This window comes from Schistocerca gregaria, chromosome 1, assembly GCF_023897955.1.
Source record: "Schistocerca gregaria isolate iqSchGreg1 chromosome 1, iqSchGreg1.2, whole genome shotgun sequence".
NCBI lineage: Eukaryota > Metazoa > Arthropoda > Insecta > Orthoptera > Acrididae > Schistocerca > Schistocerca gregaria.
The window spans coordinates 470,034,002-470,053,188 of NC_064920.1; the positions used below are offsets into that span (position 1 = coordinate 470,034,002).

At 38.8% G+C, this 19,187-nt stretch overlaps 1 protein-coding gene across 2 annotated transcripts in view; it reads right to left on the reverse strand.

The window, feature by feature from the left end:
• LOC126365859 (beta-1,4-glucuronyltransferase 1-like) overlaps window positions 1-19,187 on the reverse strand; it is a 98,555-nt gene that overhangs the window by 66,803 nt on the left and 12,565 nt on the right. For both annotated transcript variants that reach the window (XM_050008658.1, XM_050008571.1), the window contains one exon: window positions 14,056-14,316. In XM_050008658.1, the coding sequence (XP_049864615.1) occupies window positions 14,056-14,316 (261 nt within the window). The remainder of the gene's footprint in view (window positions 1-14,055; window positions 14,317-19,187) is intronic.

A 19,187-nucleotide genomic window follows, 5' to 3' on the forward strand; every position in this document is an offset into this window, starting at 1 on the left:
GTTGTACATGGAGCTGTGAACACTTACTCTGGTAGAACCTTCATTTTTTATGACCATATATATTTTGCAGAAATCGATGAATGTAGCTTGAAAGCAAAAGCTTATGGTGTGATTAGTAAAAGCTTCCCAGGAGTACCTTCAGCATTTGATTCTGTTTTTAGATACATAAACGGTTTGCTGTACTTCTTCAAGGATGGTATATTATATGAATACAATGAATTCTCAAACGTACTAGTAAGAGCAGGTAAATTCGATCTTTCTTTATTTGGCATAAACTGTCCCAAGAAGTCATCTTCTTTTACAGTACTAGTGAAGAGTTTAAAAGATACTGTGACTCAGCTAGTAACATTAAAACCCTAACGAGAATTTTTTTTAAAAAAATATTGCAGTAAATAAATGGAACGAAATCAACTGCTATTGAAACTTAATAGCGCCAACAAAACGTTTACAAAGCTGAATGAGTTAGAAAAGGGACACACTTATACCATTACAAATGCTGAGAATATAAGTACAAAATATGGCCAAAAGATTTTTCTACAACTCGACAGTGAATACAAGATTATATTACCCGATAGATACACCAAATTATTAAGCTGGGATGATTGCAATACTTTGGTTGGATTAAAGATGTTATACAATGGTACCAAAGAAACAAACAAAGACAACAAGATACACGATATTGAGTTCTTTTAAATTGATTTTAATGGTTTGTTACCCTTAAAATCTCCAACGTACCAACGTCAACGTCCCAACGTCAACGTCCAAACGTCCCAACGTCCCAACGTCAACGTCCAAACGTCCCAACGTCAACGTCCAAACGTCCCAACGTCAACGTCCCAACGAATAATTTTATTATTTTTCCTTAAATAAATGTTTGCAAAATATGATGAAAAGCTTGTTAAGCAAGCAAAAAAGAACAGAAAGAAATTTGAACAAATCAAAGACCAATTTAAAGAATGGAAAATTAAGCCTATAACCGAATACGAAAAATACAAAAAGGAGGACCAACCAGTAATTGACAAATTAGATGCGATAGGGAAAGAAGTGATTGACGCTATAGAAAAAAATCGTGAGATTGAAAAGCAGCTACTACCTTACGATGGGGGGTTTGACGATATGTTCCCTATACCACCTACTCCTGAGGTAACATCGTTTGAGAGAAGCTTATTTGTTGATGACGCCATCACACCAAAGACACGTAAGAGGTTGGAGCCTATGTTGGAACAAATTGAAGACGAGGAACGGCAGAAGATGAAGGCTGTTTCAGACTACTCAACAACTTACCTGGGCCCAAAAGTTTCAAAATACTTAGGCGCTCTAGGTGACACAATTTTTGGTCTCCGTTTTGACAATGGAAGGCATTACATGGGTGACTCCGAAGTAACATTCAACAACGATAATATTATGATGAAGGGTAACTCCTTTAAAGCCACCAATGGGTTTATGAAGCTCCTGACTCAGAAAACCGTATCACCTGAAGAGTACACATCTGACGATCTTGATACCTATACAACTATGCTGAAGGTTACCAATGCGATATATCAGAACAATGATCCAAAGGGGAATAAACCCAAGTCAAGCAGTAGCGAAAAATACAACATCATTAAACCAATATGGCAGTCACTCAAGAAAGAACGTGCTAACTCGCCAAACACAAAGGGTGGTATGGGTTTTGTAAAGAGGTATACAGACAAACCAGTCGAGTACGTGTGGATGAATGACGTCAGAGATTTAATTGATAGGTTAATGGTTATTCATGGTGAAGAGAATGCGGGAAATAACAACTTCCACAATGAGAAGGTTGGAATAACCAAGATGCTTACGAGTAAATTTAATGACTTCATAGTAAATAATCCAAAGGGGATACCTTACCTAATTAGATTTCTAAACAATCTCCCTCATACATTCTGGAAGGCAGAAAGTTATGGAAAGGGCTTAGTGAACACGTTAATTAATAATCTTCCTGTTGAAATGCATTTACCTGGATACAATTACTGCGGCCCTGGTACCAAACTAGAAGAACGATTAGAAAGAGGAGATGCTGGAATAAATCCTCTAGATGAAGCTTGCAAAAGGCATGATATTGCATACAGGGATCATAAAGATTTGGAACAAAGACATCAAGCTGATAAAGAACTGCAGAAAGCGGCAAAGGAAAGGATTTTCAGTAAAGATGCTTCCCTAGGAGAAAGATTAGCTTCAACAGCTGTAGCTGGAATAATGTTTGGGAAAAGGAAGCTAGGTCTAGGCTTAGATGATAATGGATGGGTATTGTGAATGTGAATGAAGAGGTGTAATTTTAATGGGTCACAACCCATTAAAATTTAATATGAGTGTAGCACTAAAATTTTTAATTTAATTGAAATAATAAATGAGAGGATTTAGTATTGACTATAACATTCCCTCAAGTGGGAATCCGAGAGCGAAATCTATTAAAATAAAACTGTCCAATGACGACCTGAAAAATCATGGCTTTCTAGATGCTTATCTTACAGAGACTCAAATGAAACAGAAAGCTAATAAACTTAAAAAAGGTGGTAGCTTATTGATAACATTTTCTATACCTGTTGTGAAGAAGATACTCGAGTACCTAAACTCTAAGAGATTGAAAGAAGGTTCTGGATTGAATAAGCACGAAGGTGGATTTCTACCACTGATACTTGCAGCGTTGGGAGCAATCGGTTCCTTAGCTGGTGGTGCTGCGGCAATAACAAGTGCTGTTCACAAGAAGCAAAAGGAAGACGCAGAGTTAGCGGAGCAAAAGAGGCATAATCTTGAAATGGAAAAGAAAGCGGGATATGGTATTTTTTTAAAGAAAAAAGTCGAAAAAAAGTCGAAAAAATTGTGCAAAAATATGATCACCCGTTGAGCAACTATGATATAGAGAGGTTAGCAAAGTCTTTAAAAATCAAAAATTTTAGAGGGGTATTCATGGCCGACGAGTTACCGTTAGAACCTAAAGAAGTAGAATCAGGGGTAGTTAACTTGGATACATCTGATCACGTAGGAACTCACTGGATATGCTACTTGAAGAAGGGTGATGAAAAATACGTTTTTGACTCATTCGGTGGCAGTATACCACAAACTTTAGTGAAATACCTGGGTCCTGACAATCTGTTTTACAACTCGGAAAGAATTCAAAATTTCGATCAGTTTATATGTGGCCACTTATGTGTGATGGTACTGAAGCTATTTACAGATGGATGGAGTTTTATTAAAATTCTTGATACAATAAGTGGATATTTTTGGAAATAAGGTAAAGAAGGGTATTGAACAACTAGACGATGTCAGAGAAGTTATAAACGGACTAGAATCTAGTATCAGTAAACTTAATATTAAGAAGTATTTCTCATTTTCAAAGAACTGGGTATCATTGAAAGGAAGGCGCATTGTAAACATAGCAGATGCCATAGGTGGATATGATGCAGTCACTAAAAGCCAGCTCGATGCTGTTAATGATGTTGCTAATGCCAAATACACAAGTATACTAACAACCCTTAATAATTATGTAAGTAAAACCAACCTCGACCATTATTACAGTAAAAAGGACCTAGAAAAAGTTTTCTCAGATTATTATACAAAAGGTGATTTATCACAATACATCAACAAAACTGAACAAGGCCTGAACAAAATATGTGATAAACAAACAGTTGAATTCACTTTTATGACTGGATTAGAACAACAAACGTACACCTTCGAGTATGATATTGTACTGAAAAAAGTTATTGTCATTGGAAAAGATATAAACAAAGATTTAACATTTAATGATTTTGATGTTGCAGTAAGTATGTATGACAAAGTACACGTAATTGAGAATAAGCATAACCCAATATTAATTCATAAAGGAAATTTCCTAACCGTAAGACTAAAAGAGTCGGCGAAGACAGTCTCTGTGGACGTAAAACTCTTACTATTTGGCGAACTAGCATCATTTAAAGATGCTATTGATGAGGACTTAGAATCTTGATCTTTAATTTTCAATTAAATAAATGATAGAACAGAAACATATTTGGTGCCTAAGGTGCAAGAGATTTACTGCTACACTTCAGCCTCACACTGTTGCCACGAAAAACGGTCGTCATAGGATTGAGGGCTATTGTGGGGTGTGTAATACCAAGAAAAGTAAGTTTATAAAAATAAAGTAATGTCTGCGACAAGTAAAAGTATTCGTGAAGAAATTATACATGAGCTTCACAAACCACTGAGAAAGAATTTTCCAAGAAAACCTGTTACATCCTATGGTATAGATGATTTGTGGCAAGCTGACTTGGTTGAGATGGATTCTGGTCACCTTAAGGGTATATCAAAATTCAACAACGGTATGAAGTATTTACTGACTGTAATAGACGTATTTTCAAAGTATGCTTGGGCTATTCCTGTTAAAGATAAATCAGGTGAAAGTATTACCAGCGCTTTTAAAGGTATACTACAAGAAAGGAAGCCAAAACACTTACAAACAGATAATGGCAAAGAATTCTACAATAAACACTTTAAAGAGCTCATGAAGATTGAAGGTGTAAATCATTACTCTACGTTTACAGAACTTAAGGCTTCAGTAGTTGAAAGATTCAATAGGACTTTAAAGGAAAGAATGTGGAAACAATTTGCTCTTCAGGGCAATCAAAAGTGGGTTGACTTACTACCTAAACTGTTATGTGACTACAACAACAGAAAACATAGGACAATAGGGATGAAACCTATAGAGGTAGATGAAAAATATGCAAAAAAGGTGCTGAAGGCCGCTTTTACAGCGGAACTCAAAACAGATGCACCCAAGTTCAAGATTGGTGACAAAGTTAGGATAATTAAACTTAAAGTCTTGTTCGAGAAAGGCTATACTGCTAATTGGTCGACAGAAATATTTGAAGTGACTCAGATTAATAACACAAGTCCGACTACATACAAGTTAAAAGATACAAGTGAAGAAGAAATTAAAGGAAGTTTTTACGAACAGGAGTTACAAAAGACAAAGTATCCAGATGTGTATCTTGTAGAAAAAGTTTTAAGAAAAAAGGGTGACAAAGTATTTGTTAAATGGCTAGGTTTTGATAGCTCACACAATAGTTGGGTAAACAGAAAAAATGTGGTATTTTAATGGTTAAAAAACCATTAAAATCTGATAAAAGTTTTAATTTTATTACGGTACCTACCGTCATACAGCTTTCGAGTCATGTCAACAGTTATGAATCCAAAGTCCTCGTTCCACACCTTACTGCAAAGCTCTCTAAAGTCATTCCATTTAAAGTCTCCACCTACAAATTCGTCGTAGATGTGTTTCAAATTAATGTCATCTTGTCTAAATATGTTCAAAAAGTTAAGGTTGTCTCTCACCAACTGCTTGGGTATTTTAGAATACGTTTGCGCTAAGTAGAAACAGTCAATGTTCTTATGTCTTCCTCTGGTAAAGTATTCTCTTACAATATCTTGGTTTTCTGATATAAAGTCGTCAAACACTACAACGGAGCACTCTTCACATTCGTCTAATGGTATAATGTCATCACAGTTACTAACAAATGTAGCTACCTTCTCATTGTGTTCATTTTCAATTCTTTCACATTTTTCCATAAGATGTTTGTACTTAAACTGTTCTAAGCTTTTCGAGTAGATGTACAAGTGTTTAATGGTGTTCCAGTTAAGCCATCCAGGGCACAGAAGGTAATTATCAACCATTAAAGTTGTTTTACCACATCCACTTGGTCCAACGATGGCGCAACGAATTGAACTAGGTAATAACTTCCCATGTCTGCTTTTGATTCGTTTTTCTCGAATTCTGATCTTTGGATCCCAATCAGTCATTTTACTTTTTTATTTACTACTTATTACTTAATTAATAAATGAATAGAATTTTTGAAATTAGTGGTACATCCTCAAACTTAAAAAAGAGGCTAAATGTACCAATAAGAAACATGTATACAAAGGTTGGTTTGGTCGGATTTTATTCAACATTCTTAACTCCAAATGTCACAAAGGATAATAACAGATTACACTATGAGAAAGATGGTGTGGTTAATACTTTAAATATTCCATCAGGGCAGTACAGTCTAGACAATTTAGAGAGGTGTATTCAGAGCCAGGAACCTTTCAATGCTAGTAATATAAAGATTAAGGCTAACGAAATCCTAAATAGAGTTGAGATAGAAAGCTTAGACTTTAAGCTGTATTTTAATAAGGAATGTAGTATTGGGAGGATGCTAGGTTTTAGAGACGAAATTGTGGAACCTGCAACAAAAGTTGTAGCAAATGAGCTACCGAAAATAATCCCTTTTGAAAAAATTAAAGTGCATTTTAACTTAGCTGATGGTATGTTGTAAAGGATTCTGACCACTTTCATCGAGAGACAAATATTATTGCTTGTTTTAAACCCAAGTTGGAAATGTGTGGTCACTTACAGTTTGGCAGTCCAATTATATACGAACCGTGTTATCTATTATTTTTCCCTGTGCACGATAAAGTTCAAAACCTGGAAGTAAGTGTAACTGATGAAAATGATGCTGCGATAGATTTTGGAGGAGCGTCGGTAACAGTTCTTTTAGAAATGTTTTAATTAAAATCTTGCAGTAAATAAAATGAATAAAATAGAAAGTTATCAGTGGCAGTCTTTTCCAGTAAATGAGAAGACTAGGAATAATTTAAACCTACCGAACAAAGATGTAGAAATAGACATCAAAGTTGGTGATGGTTGGTTTGACAACAATGCTTACTTGTATATGACCTATAATGTTACTCACGCAAATGGATCAGATTACACTTCTTACGAAGGTAAATCGAATGTTAAACTCGTTGACAACTTCCCGACACAGTTATGGAGTGCAGTAATTGTTAAGAAAAGAGGTCACATAATCTACAGGTTAGAGCATCCAAGCATTTCGTCGACGGTTTTATACCACCTTACTTCTTCTCTCGACGATGACATTAGATTCGAGGGTAATTTCATTAACAATGGTAAGTTACGAAAAAAGGAAAACGAGGTACTGTATCCGTTAAAAATGTTGGGTGGATTTTTTAAAGATTACAAAGAAATCATGTGGGAAGGAGACCTAACAGTAACTTTTGTGGGAAGCGCAAACGCTGGCGATGCCTTGTTTAGATGGTTTTCAAAAAATAATAGTGGTGCAGATATTGAAGGCTCTCGACCTGAGTTGGGTAAAGTAACCATTACAAATCTGGAGATTAGAGTACCCATTGTTAAGTATGAGCCTAACTATGAATTAGAGCTAAGAGAAAAGATGCTAAAGGATCCTAAGATTCCGATTTCATTTTTTGATCTTCAGACGCAGGAAATAGCAGGAATTAGTGGTAAGAGAAACTTTGAGCTAGACATAACGAATTACTACAATTCTATGGAGTTTGATATGCCTTATTTTGTATTTGTGGTGTTTCAGACCAACAGGAAAGGAAACCAAGATGCAGACTCATCAGTGTATGATCACGTGCATCTCCAAAACATTTATCTAAAGAATGGCAGAAATGAGATATTTCCTGAAGAACTGTGGAACATAGATCCTCCAGACACTTGTTTGAAGGCATACAATGCATTTGCAGACTTTAAGAGAATAACTGAATTGAAAGATGACCATAAAATTAGTGCATACAATTTCATTAATTCGTACCCTGTATATGTAATAAATATGAGCAGGAGAAAGAATGTTGTCACTGCACAAAAAACTGCCATGAAATTGTCAGCTACTTTTAATTCACCAATTCCTGACAACACTTTAGCATACATAATTATGTATGGTAAAAGAAACTTGACTTATGATCTTAAGCATGGACTAATTACTGAGAACTTTTAATTAAGCATAGCTTAATTACTGAGATGTTTTAATTTTAATTGTTTCTTGAACCATTAAAACATAACTCGGTTAGGTGTTTCTCCACAGAGTTGGAGTTTTGCAAAAATTTAGAATTGATTTTTTAATATAAATTAAAATAAATAATAAATATGGAGCCCTCGCATAATAGTAGTATTGATCTAGTATGCCGTGTCCAAGTAGCCCTAGAGGAATTAGAATTTAAGATCTTAGAGTGTGTTTATAGTGATTTATCACCACAATGTTGTTTAAAAGACTTTGATGAATTAGAAAGTCAAGTGGAGAAGTTGATACTAAAGATGGATAAAATTATGACTAAAAATGAAAAACTTGTGATTAAAAGTAGATATCAAAAAATGTTACTACAAGAGAAAGATGTTCGTATAGCGGCGTTAAACAGAACAATTGATGGTTACACCCAAAGAGAAAAAGAATGGAAAAGTAAAGAACGAGAATTGTAATGGAGACAAAGAGAACAATACATGGGTAGGAGAGGTTTGTAGTAGTTGTAAAAGAGGTTGGTCTACCGGTGTTCTATGAAATTATTTTTAAGGTTAATTAGGACTTTAAAAGTAAATATAAGTTAAGGTTGATTTTAACTATAAAATAAGGATGTGTGAAATAATGTCAAATATTATTTTGAAATAATATTATGGTTGATGTTAACCATAAAATATATCTAGACTGATAATTAAGTTAATGGTACCCTTATACCATAAGATAAATAATTGTATTAAGGTTGACTTGGAGTGTATCCTACAGGTAAGTAAAATAATTTTTAAGGTTAATAGGAGCCTAGAAGATGGTTGGTTTGGTGTAGGAATAAGTTTTGAAAAAATCTTCGATTACATTTTAAGGTTAAGATTAACCATTATTTGTACCACTTTTTATTTCACATTTGTGAAATTATTTTTTTAAATAGAATGGATGGTTCTCACCACACATTTAATACTTGTTTAAGATGAAGCTTAACCATAATCTTTCTCAACACCTTTCAATGCGTTTTAATCTTTTTTAAGATTAGTTTGAACCATATTTTTTAATAAAATCTTATGACGTTTTTTAAGTTTAGTTTTAACCTTAAAATAGGTTAACTTTTCAAGATTGGGTGAACCATAAAATAGGTTCATTATTTTCGATTACGTTTTATGGCTAGTTTTAACCTTAAACAAGATATACTTTTGGAAACCTCATTGGGGAGAGTGTGGTTGGTTTGAACCATAACTGTTGATTGTGTTGTATGGTTGTGTTAACCTTAGTTTTGAAAACCCCATTGGTGTTTGTGTGGTTGGTTTTAACCACAAACAAGGTTAAAAATAAAATGAATTTAAGGTGAACTTGAACCATAAATAAAAAATTGAGAATTGATTTTTAAGGTTAAATAGGACCTTAAAAGTTAAATAGAATTATGGTCGAATTTAACCCTAGAAGAGGGGGTGGTCCCAAGTGACCCACATACTACTCATGGGGTAAGAACAGAGGCCGTAAAGACATTGTAGCCGACACGACCGGAGACAAGTGTCACTCCTCGTCAATGACTCAAACCCTACAGGAAGTGCTGCTGTCTCTGAATGCAGGTCCATCTCAGCAGTTTCAGAATGAACACTGCAAGCAGGACTACATGCTGCGGATGTTTCGAAGCTGGTACCTTGTAAAAGGTTATTGCCCTCAGCGGCGCAAAACTCCGTACGTATCTATGGGCCAAAGGACACAGATACGGGCCAGTAGCTTAATGCAGGCATGTAGTGTCTTCCTAAAAGTTTCGATTTTGCCTCATTAGAAATTATGATAGATGACAAGTGTAGCGTCGGCCCAATGTGATGTTCACTCCTCAGTGTGTGGAGATCATAGTTCAGCCCGGACGTTTCCGCGGTGTTTATCGAACCACGGCTACGGTCCGCACATTTAGGTTATCATGAAGATTTAGGAGTATGAAACTTCCGGCCGGCCGCGGTGGTCTCGCGGTTCTAGATGCGAAGTCCGGAACCGTGCGACTGCTACGGTCGCAGGTTCGAATCCTGCCTCGGGCATGGATGTGTGTGATGTCCTTAGGTTAGTTAGGTTTAAGTAATTCTAAGTTCTAGGGGACTGTTGACCACAGCAGTTGAGTCCCACAGTGCTCAGAGCCATTTGAAACATTTTTATGAAACTTCCTGGCAGATTAAAATTGTGTGCCGGGGACTCGAACCTGGGCTGTTTGCCTTTCTGGCGAAAGTGCTCCAACGCCTGAACTACCAGCAGGCCGCGGTGGCCAAGCAGTTCTAGGCGCTTCAGTCCGGAACCGTGCGACTGCTACGGTCGCAGTTTCGAATCGTGCCTCGGGCATGGGTGTGTGTGATGTCCTTAGGTTAGTTAGGTTTAAGTAGTTCTGAGTTCTAGGAGACTGATGACCATAGATGTTAAGTCCCACAGAGCTCAGAGCCATTTGAACCTGAACTACACAGGCGCGACTCACGAACCGCTCTCCGAGCTTTATTGCTGCTAGTATCTCATCTACTACCTTACAAAATTTACAGAACACCTTGTGCAGACTTGAGGGTCTAGCACGGCTGGAAGAAAGGATATTGGGAGAATGGCTTATTTATAGTCTGGGTGGGATTATTACCAGAATGAATATTAACTGTGCAGCAGAGTGTGCACCGAATTGAGACTTCCTGAGTGATTAAAACTTTATGCTGGAGCTAGTATGTTTATATCAATATACTCAGTGACCAAACACTGCTCCTTCATCTTCTTGTTAGGTATGCTGTGGACTCATCCCGTCTTCCAGTACACCAACAGCCGGGGATGCACCCGTTCTTGATTTGGTGAACACAACCTACCTTTCATCAACTGACACACTAAATCGCCCAGTCTTAATGCTGTTAAAATGTTTGGGGCTATTTGGAACGTTGGAAATGTATCGGTCGACGTCATCGCAGTTTGGTAGCTCTGCGTGATGTGATCATCAGTGAGTGGCATGTGACTATGCCTGGATATTGATACAGCTGAAGAAATTTCTGCGCTCTCTTCCTCACTGATTTGAGGCCGCTATATGAGTTAGGACTGTCTTACACGTTATCAACCTGAAGTATCGAGGGGACGAAACTTTTTGTTTGTGACGACGTTAGTTTTTGACAAGCCATGGCTCATGTCTTGTATATTTATTTGGAATTAAACTATTAGATTAATTCCACAGCTGCGAGCCATACCGCTTTTCAAAGTCGTTCTCTACTTCCACGAGTGAGAGCCGTGTAGTGTAGTCTTAAGCTATTCGTAATACTTCATCACTTCTGTTAGAGATTACATGAAGTATTATATATCAATGGAAAGAAGAAAGATCGATCCCTCGCACTGTTATTACATCATTCAATGCTGTCGATTAGTTCAGTCGTAAGATGGAAACAAAATTGATGGAGTTCCCCAAGATCCAGTGGCACTTGCCTGAAAACTTAGTGAATAACACAGTGTTAAATTATATGAGAAGCCTCAGCAAGATAGTGAAGCCAGCAGCATTTAAAACAGTTAATTAGGAGTGACAGACAAGGCAGTTACAACACCTGCAGAAGGAGAAAAGTCCTTAGAAATTATGACAAGATCAACGCTTGAGCTTTCAAGAATCTATGGAAGAAATGAGACAGTTAACTGCTAACGGAAGACATTATTTATGGGTCGTAGTGGGGTACCGATATTAGACAGCGTGTGCCGTGCCCTTCAAGAACATTCCAGTATAAATGTCTCGGAATATGGTGAAGATACTGAGTTGGATTACAGCTTCCCTTTTGAGGCCCGTCGCTTATGATGTACAGCTTTTTCCTAGCCTGAAAACTTTCATATTCCCCTGAGACACGATTGCCATTATAATGGACATGGAGTTTTCTGTCGTACTATCAAAGATGCTGTATATCCCGTGGTCCATTTGAATGGACAGCATGGTGCAGCCATCTGGCGGGAGACACGGCACGACGATCACTTGACGCCAAGTAGCCACTCTGTTTACGACGTTTTACCACAGCAGGTTCAAAAAATGGCTCCGAGCACTATGGGACTTAACATCTGAGGTCATCAGTCGCCTAGAACTTAGACCTACTTAAACCTAACTAACCTAAGGACATCACACACATCCATGCCCGAGGCAGGATTCGAACCTGCGACCGTAGCAGTCGCGCGGCTCCGGACTGAGCGCCTAGAACCGCACGGCCACCGCGGCCAGCTACCACAGCAGGCGAGTACTCCTTCACTACCCTGTATTTCTCGGAACTTATTCCATGAAAATATATTGCAGATGATATTTATAAGTTTTGTTTATATGGCTTTGTTGAGCAGTAAGTTTTGGTTTCACTGCATGTTTCTTTCATATGGTAACTTAATAGTAATGCCCATTGCAACGGACGGGGGGGACTTGGTACCACAGTTTCAAGCACTAGTCCCAAGGCATCAATGGTGATTATCTTTGCTAATATTAATGCTAAATGACATTATCTAAAGCATTATTTTTATTGTACGTAAGCAAAGTAGGTACTATGGTAATATTATCATTTTCTTAAAGGATACAGGTCAAAAAAAGTTGAGATGAAGTTGTCGACTATCTTTCTGAATGGAGACTTGTCTGATCGTGCGGTCAGTGAGGAGGACGAGGAGCAGGGGAGGAGGATGACGCCGGTCTGTTAGCTGCTGACCCACAGCCAAATCATGTTCCTTCCCCAGATGAACGGAGCAGCAGCCGCTTCTAAAGTTCACAATGACAGTCTGACAGAAGCGATATCAGTAAACTGCTAATCAAGCACTTTCTTTACATTTTTCACTTTCTTTCTAATGTTTATTTACACGACGTCTCTTCAAAATATTCAGATCTTTGTCCACAAAATTTTCCTGTGCGTACCTTTTACTTATTCTGCATGACATCCTTCGAAATACTCTCCTCCACAATTGATACACCGCTCACAAAGCCGTTTCCGTTTCCGGAAGCAGTCTTGGTACGCCTCTTGATGGATTGCGCGAAATGCCGTCTGCGGATTTTCTTTTATCTCGTCTATTGCTGCAAAACTTCGTCCTTCCAACGGGGCTATAAACTTTGGAAATAAAAAAACGTCCACGGGGACCAAGGCTGCAGAGTACACAGGATGAGAGAGCACAGTAATTTATTTCTTTTTATAATAGTCACGCACCAAGAGGGATGAATGTGCGGGTGCATTATGTGACGCAAGAGCCATGAATTGTCTCGCCACATTTCAGGACAATTCCTTTACAGATTTTCAAGCAGGCGTCACACACGTCGCGATTGTACCATCGACTTACACTTTGTTCCTACGGCACGAATTAATCCTTGAAAGTCAAAGAAAACTATCAGCATGACTATGACATTTGACCCGAGCTGACAATCTTTTTTGGTTTTTGAGAACCTTTCCCTATCCATTGTGAAGATCGAACCTTAGTCTTAACACCATAACCGTAGACCCACGACTCATCAGCAATTATCATTCTCTTAAGGAACAACTCGTTCTCGAAACTTCCTGACAGATTTAAACTGTGTGCCGGACCGAGACTCGAACTCGGGACCTATGCCTTTCCCGGGCAAGTGCTCTACCAACTGAGCTATCCAAGCACGAGTCACGCCCCGTCCTCACAGCTTTACTTCTGCCAGTACCTCGTCTCCTACCTTCCAAACTTTACAGAAGCTCTCCTGCGAACCTTGCAGAACTAGCACTCCTGACAGAAAGGATATTGCGGAGACATGCCGGCCGCTGTGGCCGTGCGGTTCTAGGCGCTTCAGTCTGGAACCGCGTGACCGCTACGGTCGCAGGTTCGAATCTTGCCTCGGGCATGGATGTGTGTGATGTCCTTAGGTTTAAGTAGTTCTAAGTTCTAGGGGACTGATGACCATAGATGTCAGTGCTCAGAGCCATATGAACCATTTGAACCAATGCGAGGAAGTTTCAAACTTCCGGGAGTTACACATTAAATATAGGCGTGTGCAGGGATGACAACCGCATTTCGGTTCAATACACCAATGGCGCGAAATTACGAATGTTCCGGTATTTTTTTAAGATACCTCGTACGCTACAAAGTCCCTGTGTCCACTGTAAAGGATATGCTGAAAATCAACTTTTTTTTAATTCTAACATTTTTGTGACTGTCCTTCCACTACCTTGTGTTTAACAGGTCCATAATATCTGTTTCAAAAAAGTCCCTGACGGTGACAGTATCTCAGGAGCATATGACAGACACCCAGTTGCAGAACAGCGGAGTTCGTGGCCGGACGTACCCGGTCCCGCACGTGTTGCCTACAGCGCCTGAGGAACGTGACGTAGGCGAGCAGCAGGCGGACGTCGTCCCCGGCGGCGAAGAGCGCGACGGAGAGGGGCCCACTCCAGAAGCGGGCCTGGCGCCCCACGTGGTGCACGTGCGACAGCGACGCGTGCAGCGCCAGGCACGTGGCCCAGTCCCCCGCTGACGCAGCCAGCTGCTGCCAGCGGTCGCCCACCGACACGAACTGCCGCACGCGGTACTTCTCCGGTGCCGATACCTGCACCAGAAAGACCTGTGTCACTGGAAGGAAATTCAGTTACGGTAAACGTGCTGCCGTAAATTGGCTGCAGCCGCGGGGGGCCTGAAAACTCTGCAAGATAGTTACTGATATTTGTACAGAGGGAACGTTTTGTTTTCGAATGAGAATCGTTACGTTGGACAGCCAAAAATTAGTCCAATTTTATTTTTGTGACAGAAGTACAAGTAATAACTCTCCACGTATTAACGTGATAAGCGTCTTCATCCTTTCAAGAAATATGTGTAATAATTTACAGAAAGTGGCACAGTGCAGGTGAGCGCATCTTTCTTGTTGTAACCTTTCTTATTCCGAATATTAAAACTAAGTTATGTCATGAATCATGAAAGACTTCAGATACTGCTAGTTTTAAGTTCTGGAATATTAATGGTTGATGACTCAGTATTGCAATCAAAATTGTACGGAATTCTTTTGGAACTTGGAATACCAAAGAAGTATGTTAGACTTATAGAAGCGAGTTTGAAAAACACAAAAGGTAGAGTACGGGTGGAGAAATTGGAGTCAGATAAATTTGTAATAAAGAACGGACTTCAGCAGGGAAATGCCCTGTCTCCGCTACTTCTTAATTTAGTTCTAGAATATATTGTACGAATGGCAGCAGATAATTCAGAGAGTGTGGAAAAAGTTTGAAAAAGTGAACACATTTAAGTATCTAGGCGTAGACATCACTTCGAGAAATGAAAATGAGATTGAATCCGAACTAAAGAAGAGATTACGGACGGGAATTGCGTGCTACTTCTCACTGAATAGATTACTTTCATCACCGATATTGTCTAGGAATTAAAAGATTAGAATATACAAACCAGTAATGCTGTACGGGTGTGAGACTTGGTCTCTCACTGTGCAGAATGAAAAGCCGTTTCGAGTATTTGAAAACAAAATTTTGAGGAAAATTTTCTGAGCAAAAAGGGATGACATTAGCGGAGAGTGGCGAAAACTGCATAACGAAGACGTTCACGAACTCTGTTCAAGCGCTGACATAATCAGTGTTATTAAATCATGTAGGCTGCGATGGGTGGGTCATGTAGCTCGAATGGATGACGGCAGGGCAGCGCACAGAGTACTGGTAGGGCACCTAGATGGAAACCGAGGCATAGATGGGAGGACAATGTGAAGGGTGATTTGAGGAGCCTAGGTATTGAAGGTGAATGGAAGGAAATAGCCCAAGACAGGGACAGATGGCGAAAATACGTTGCTGCGGTAATGGACTCTCGAGTGCGGTATGACCAGTGAGTAAGTAAGTAGCTTAGTTACATTCAGTTATACTGTAAAAATGCCTAAATTTTTTGGCTGTTCAACAAAATGAACCACTTACAATATCTCTGAACTGGCCACGTGACTAATAAAAACAAACGTGTCCTAAAATCGGCTGCTAATTCATTCAGAGCCTTCGATGCTGCTGGAAAATTACCATCGAATCAAGATATAAGATGAATTTTTGTTTTTCATTTAATCTACAAATAAAGTGATGTAGCATTTTGTACTTACCTGGAAGTCGAATATTTCAAGACACACACTCATTTACTGTGTGTTGCATGACTGCTGAAACGTTGGCAAAACATAGTATGTGCGTACCAGAAAGTTCAGGACCATTTTGAAAGTGAAAAGAGCAATTCAAAATATTTTGGCGCAAGGGTTCTGTAAAATCTGAAGACCAGAATGGTCTGTCAGTTGTGAGGTAAGAATTAGATAGCAGTAAGTCGGTTCAAAGAATAAAGCTCTAGGTGTTGATTACGGCCTTGTAGAGTTAACGAAAACACTCGAAGAAAAGGCTTACGATAACTATTTTAAATTGTATTGATATATACTGTACTTGAAGGAAGCAGTAGCACCTATGTTCAATAAAAAATGTACAACTTGAATTCTGAAGACCAGGAACAGAAAGCAGTGTGACAACACATGACACATGAATCCATGAGCCCCGCAAGCCAGTAGGGGACTCTTCAAGCTGCTGGAGGCTCTGTAATGGTGTGGGGCGTGTGCCGTTGGCGTGATACGGGACCCCTGATACATCTAGATACGACTCTGACAGGTGATACACACGTAAGCCTCCTTTCTGATTACCTGCATCCACTGTGTATTCCGACAGACTTGGGCAATTCCAGCAGTACAATGCGACACCGCACACGTCCAGAATTGCTACAGAGTGGCTCCAGGAACACTCTTCTGAGTTTAAACACTGTCGGTGGCCACCAGACACCCCAAGCATGAATATTATCGAGCATATCTTGGATGCCTTGCAACGTGCTGTTCAGTAGAGATCTCCACCCCTTCGTACTCTTCCGTAAGATTTATGGACAGCCATGAAGGATTCATGGTGTCAGTTCGCTCTTGCACTACTTCAGATATTAGTGGAGTCCACGCCACGTCGTGTTGGGCACTTCTGTGTGCTCGCGGGGGCCCTACACGATATTAGGCAGGTGTACCAGTTTCCTTGGCTCTCCAGTATTTATCAGATTACACTCTGTCCTATTTAAAACTAATATGCGAAATTATAGTGAAAAATTTATTTGTAAGAGAATTTATATATTGTTTATATATTGTTTCTTAGAAGTGTAAAGTTTCAATCAAGACGAGGGGATGGAAGGAGCATGGATTGGGAAGAGGACTGATGTAAGCAAAAGTCATTGAATCATATTTGCTGCGACAAACGGTGTGGAGTTGAAAAACAGTCTTTTGTAATAGACATTCAGTCATTTCTGACTGAGGAGCAGATGCCGTGCGTTTTGACTTCTGCGTTTACATTTACGTCTATACTTCGAAAGCCAGATTACGGTGTGATGCGGAGGGTACTATTTGCGAAGGCGTGTGGGAAGAATCACTCCCGGTAAACGTCCAAATGAGCTCTAATTTATGTGATTTTCTCGTCTTTGTCATTTCGCGACGATCTACATATTTGTAGTAGTAGATGATATTTTTCAGGAGGTGGTGATTGGAATTCAGGATTTTGTCTTCTTAGTTACTTATAAATATTTCAACTAACAATCCGGAAAGATTCGAGCCCATTGTCATACCATCTGTTTGTATGTAAATATTATTGTTAAATTTAAAATAGTTGTGTGAAAGTGTGGATTCAAGCAGGTCCATTAGCTCAGTAATGTGGGTTGAAGGAATTTTTTTGTGCTTTTATAGGTTGGCATTGATTATCTGTAGTGTGGGGTTTATTGGCACAGACGAATAAAGGTTTTGTATGTCAAATGAGGCAAGTGTGGCACCAATAGGTACTTCTATGTTTTTGACATGTGTAAATTCCGTTGCGTTTTTAAGTGTTCTCTAATTATTGAATGTGTATGCTTCTCTTCAAAATTCTCAAAGAATTTGAGATAGTAAAAAAGAGGCGTTGTGATCGAGGAGAATTTTACCGTGTAAATTCCGAGAGAGTGTGTTCCGGGAAGAGTCGGACAACACATTACTTCCTCTCACATTAGAATAAGAAATGACGTAGATCACTTTGAAAATTATCGGAAGCCTACCACAACACATACTACAATCCACAACTCCTCTTGCCACCGCACAACCCAAAAAATGGCAGCATTCCAGTACGTGATCAATACAGCTATCCATCTACCACTCTCTGAAGACAAATGTGATCAAGGAATTGAAATAATAAAACGAACAGCTACTGCAAATGGTTATAACAGCTCCATAGTAGACACCCTAAAGCACTCAATAATGCCAAAGAAATAACAACACAAAAAACAAAAAGAAAATAACATTTTCCTTACAATCCCCTTTCTAGGTAACATTTCATATCTTCAAACGAAAAGGCATAAGCATATCCTTTACAACAGACAATAGGATTGGACAGAAGTTACCCCACAACATCAGCACACGCAACCTACTTCATCACATAGATGTGTACAAAATCGAATGTTTGGACTGTGACTGCTTCTACGTAGGCGAGACAGGCAGATCATTTGAGATTAGATTCAAGGAACACATGGCAACAATAAAAAACAAAAAAATGCCACACGTCAGCAATAGCTGCCCGAAACAAAACACCATGTTAACAACACAAGTATCAGCATCCTACACATCCAACAAAAAGGCAGAAAACTAGACATCCTTGAAACACTCCAAATATACAGACATCAAATGAAACAACCAGAATCCATCTCAAATGACAAAAATGACTATAACAAAATACTGTCATCTCTGTTTTCAGCAACTGCGTACGTCATTAAAATTGCAGTGTACACACACACACATCTTCATCTTAATATTTACCATAAATATTTAGTTATGTTACCATGACGGACGTACAGTGTAAAAGAGATTGACCTCATTTACAGGTATATCATCATACCAACAGCTTGTACCCCTTGTCAGCTTGAAACTACGTGTACATAAACTATTGGCACAAATCAGACATCCATCTGCATATTTTGAAGCATTAAACAATGTATTACAACATTCTTTAGGCAGTTATTAGATGTAACAGATATAACCTTAGGATCCCTTGCTTTGTAAAGTTTGCTCTCATAAAATCACTGTTTGCACCCTTTCTATCCCTCTCACTTTCTCTTTCTCCCCCTCTGCCTCCAGCCTTCCGTATCTATCTACGATTCCCAACCAAAATTGTTATTAGTGTATAATTATACCACTGTAGCCAAAATGATTATTGCATTTACAGTTTGTAACACTTCAACTGATTTTATAAACGAGTTTGCAGTTTAAGCTATTTCAACTTGTCAAAATTAGATTTATATACCACCTGAAGTATTTATTCCAACAAATGTATTCGACACCTCAAAACAACACCTCCCAATCCTTTAAAATTGATTCTGTAATAATGTTGGTATGACTATATTCTTTGTACCTTGTGATAATGT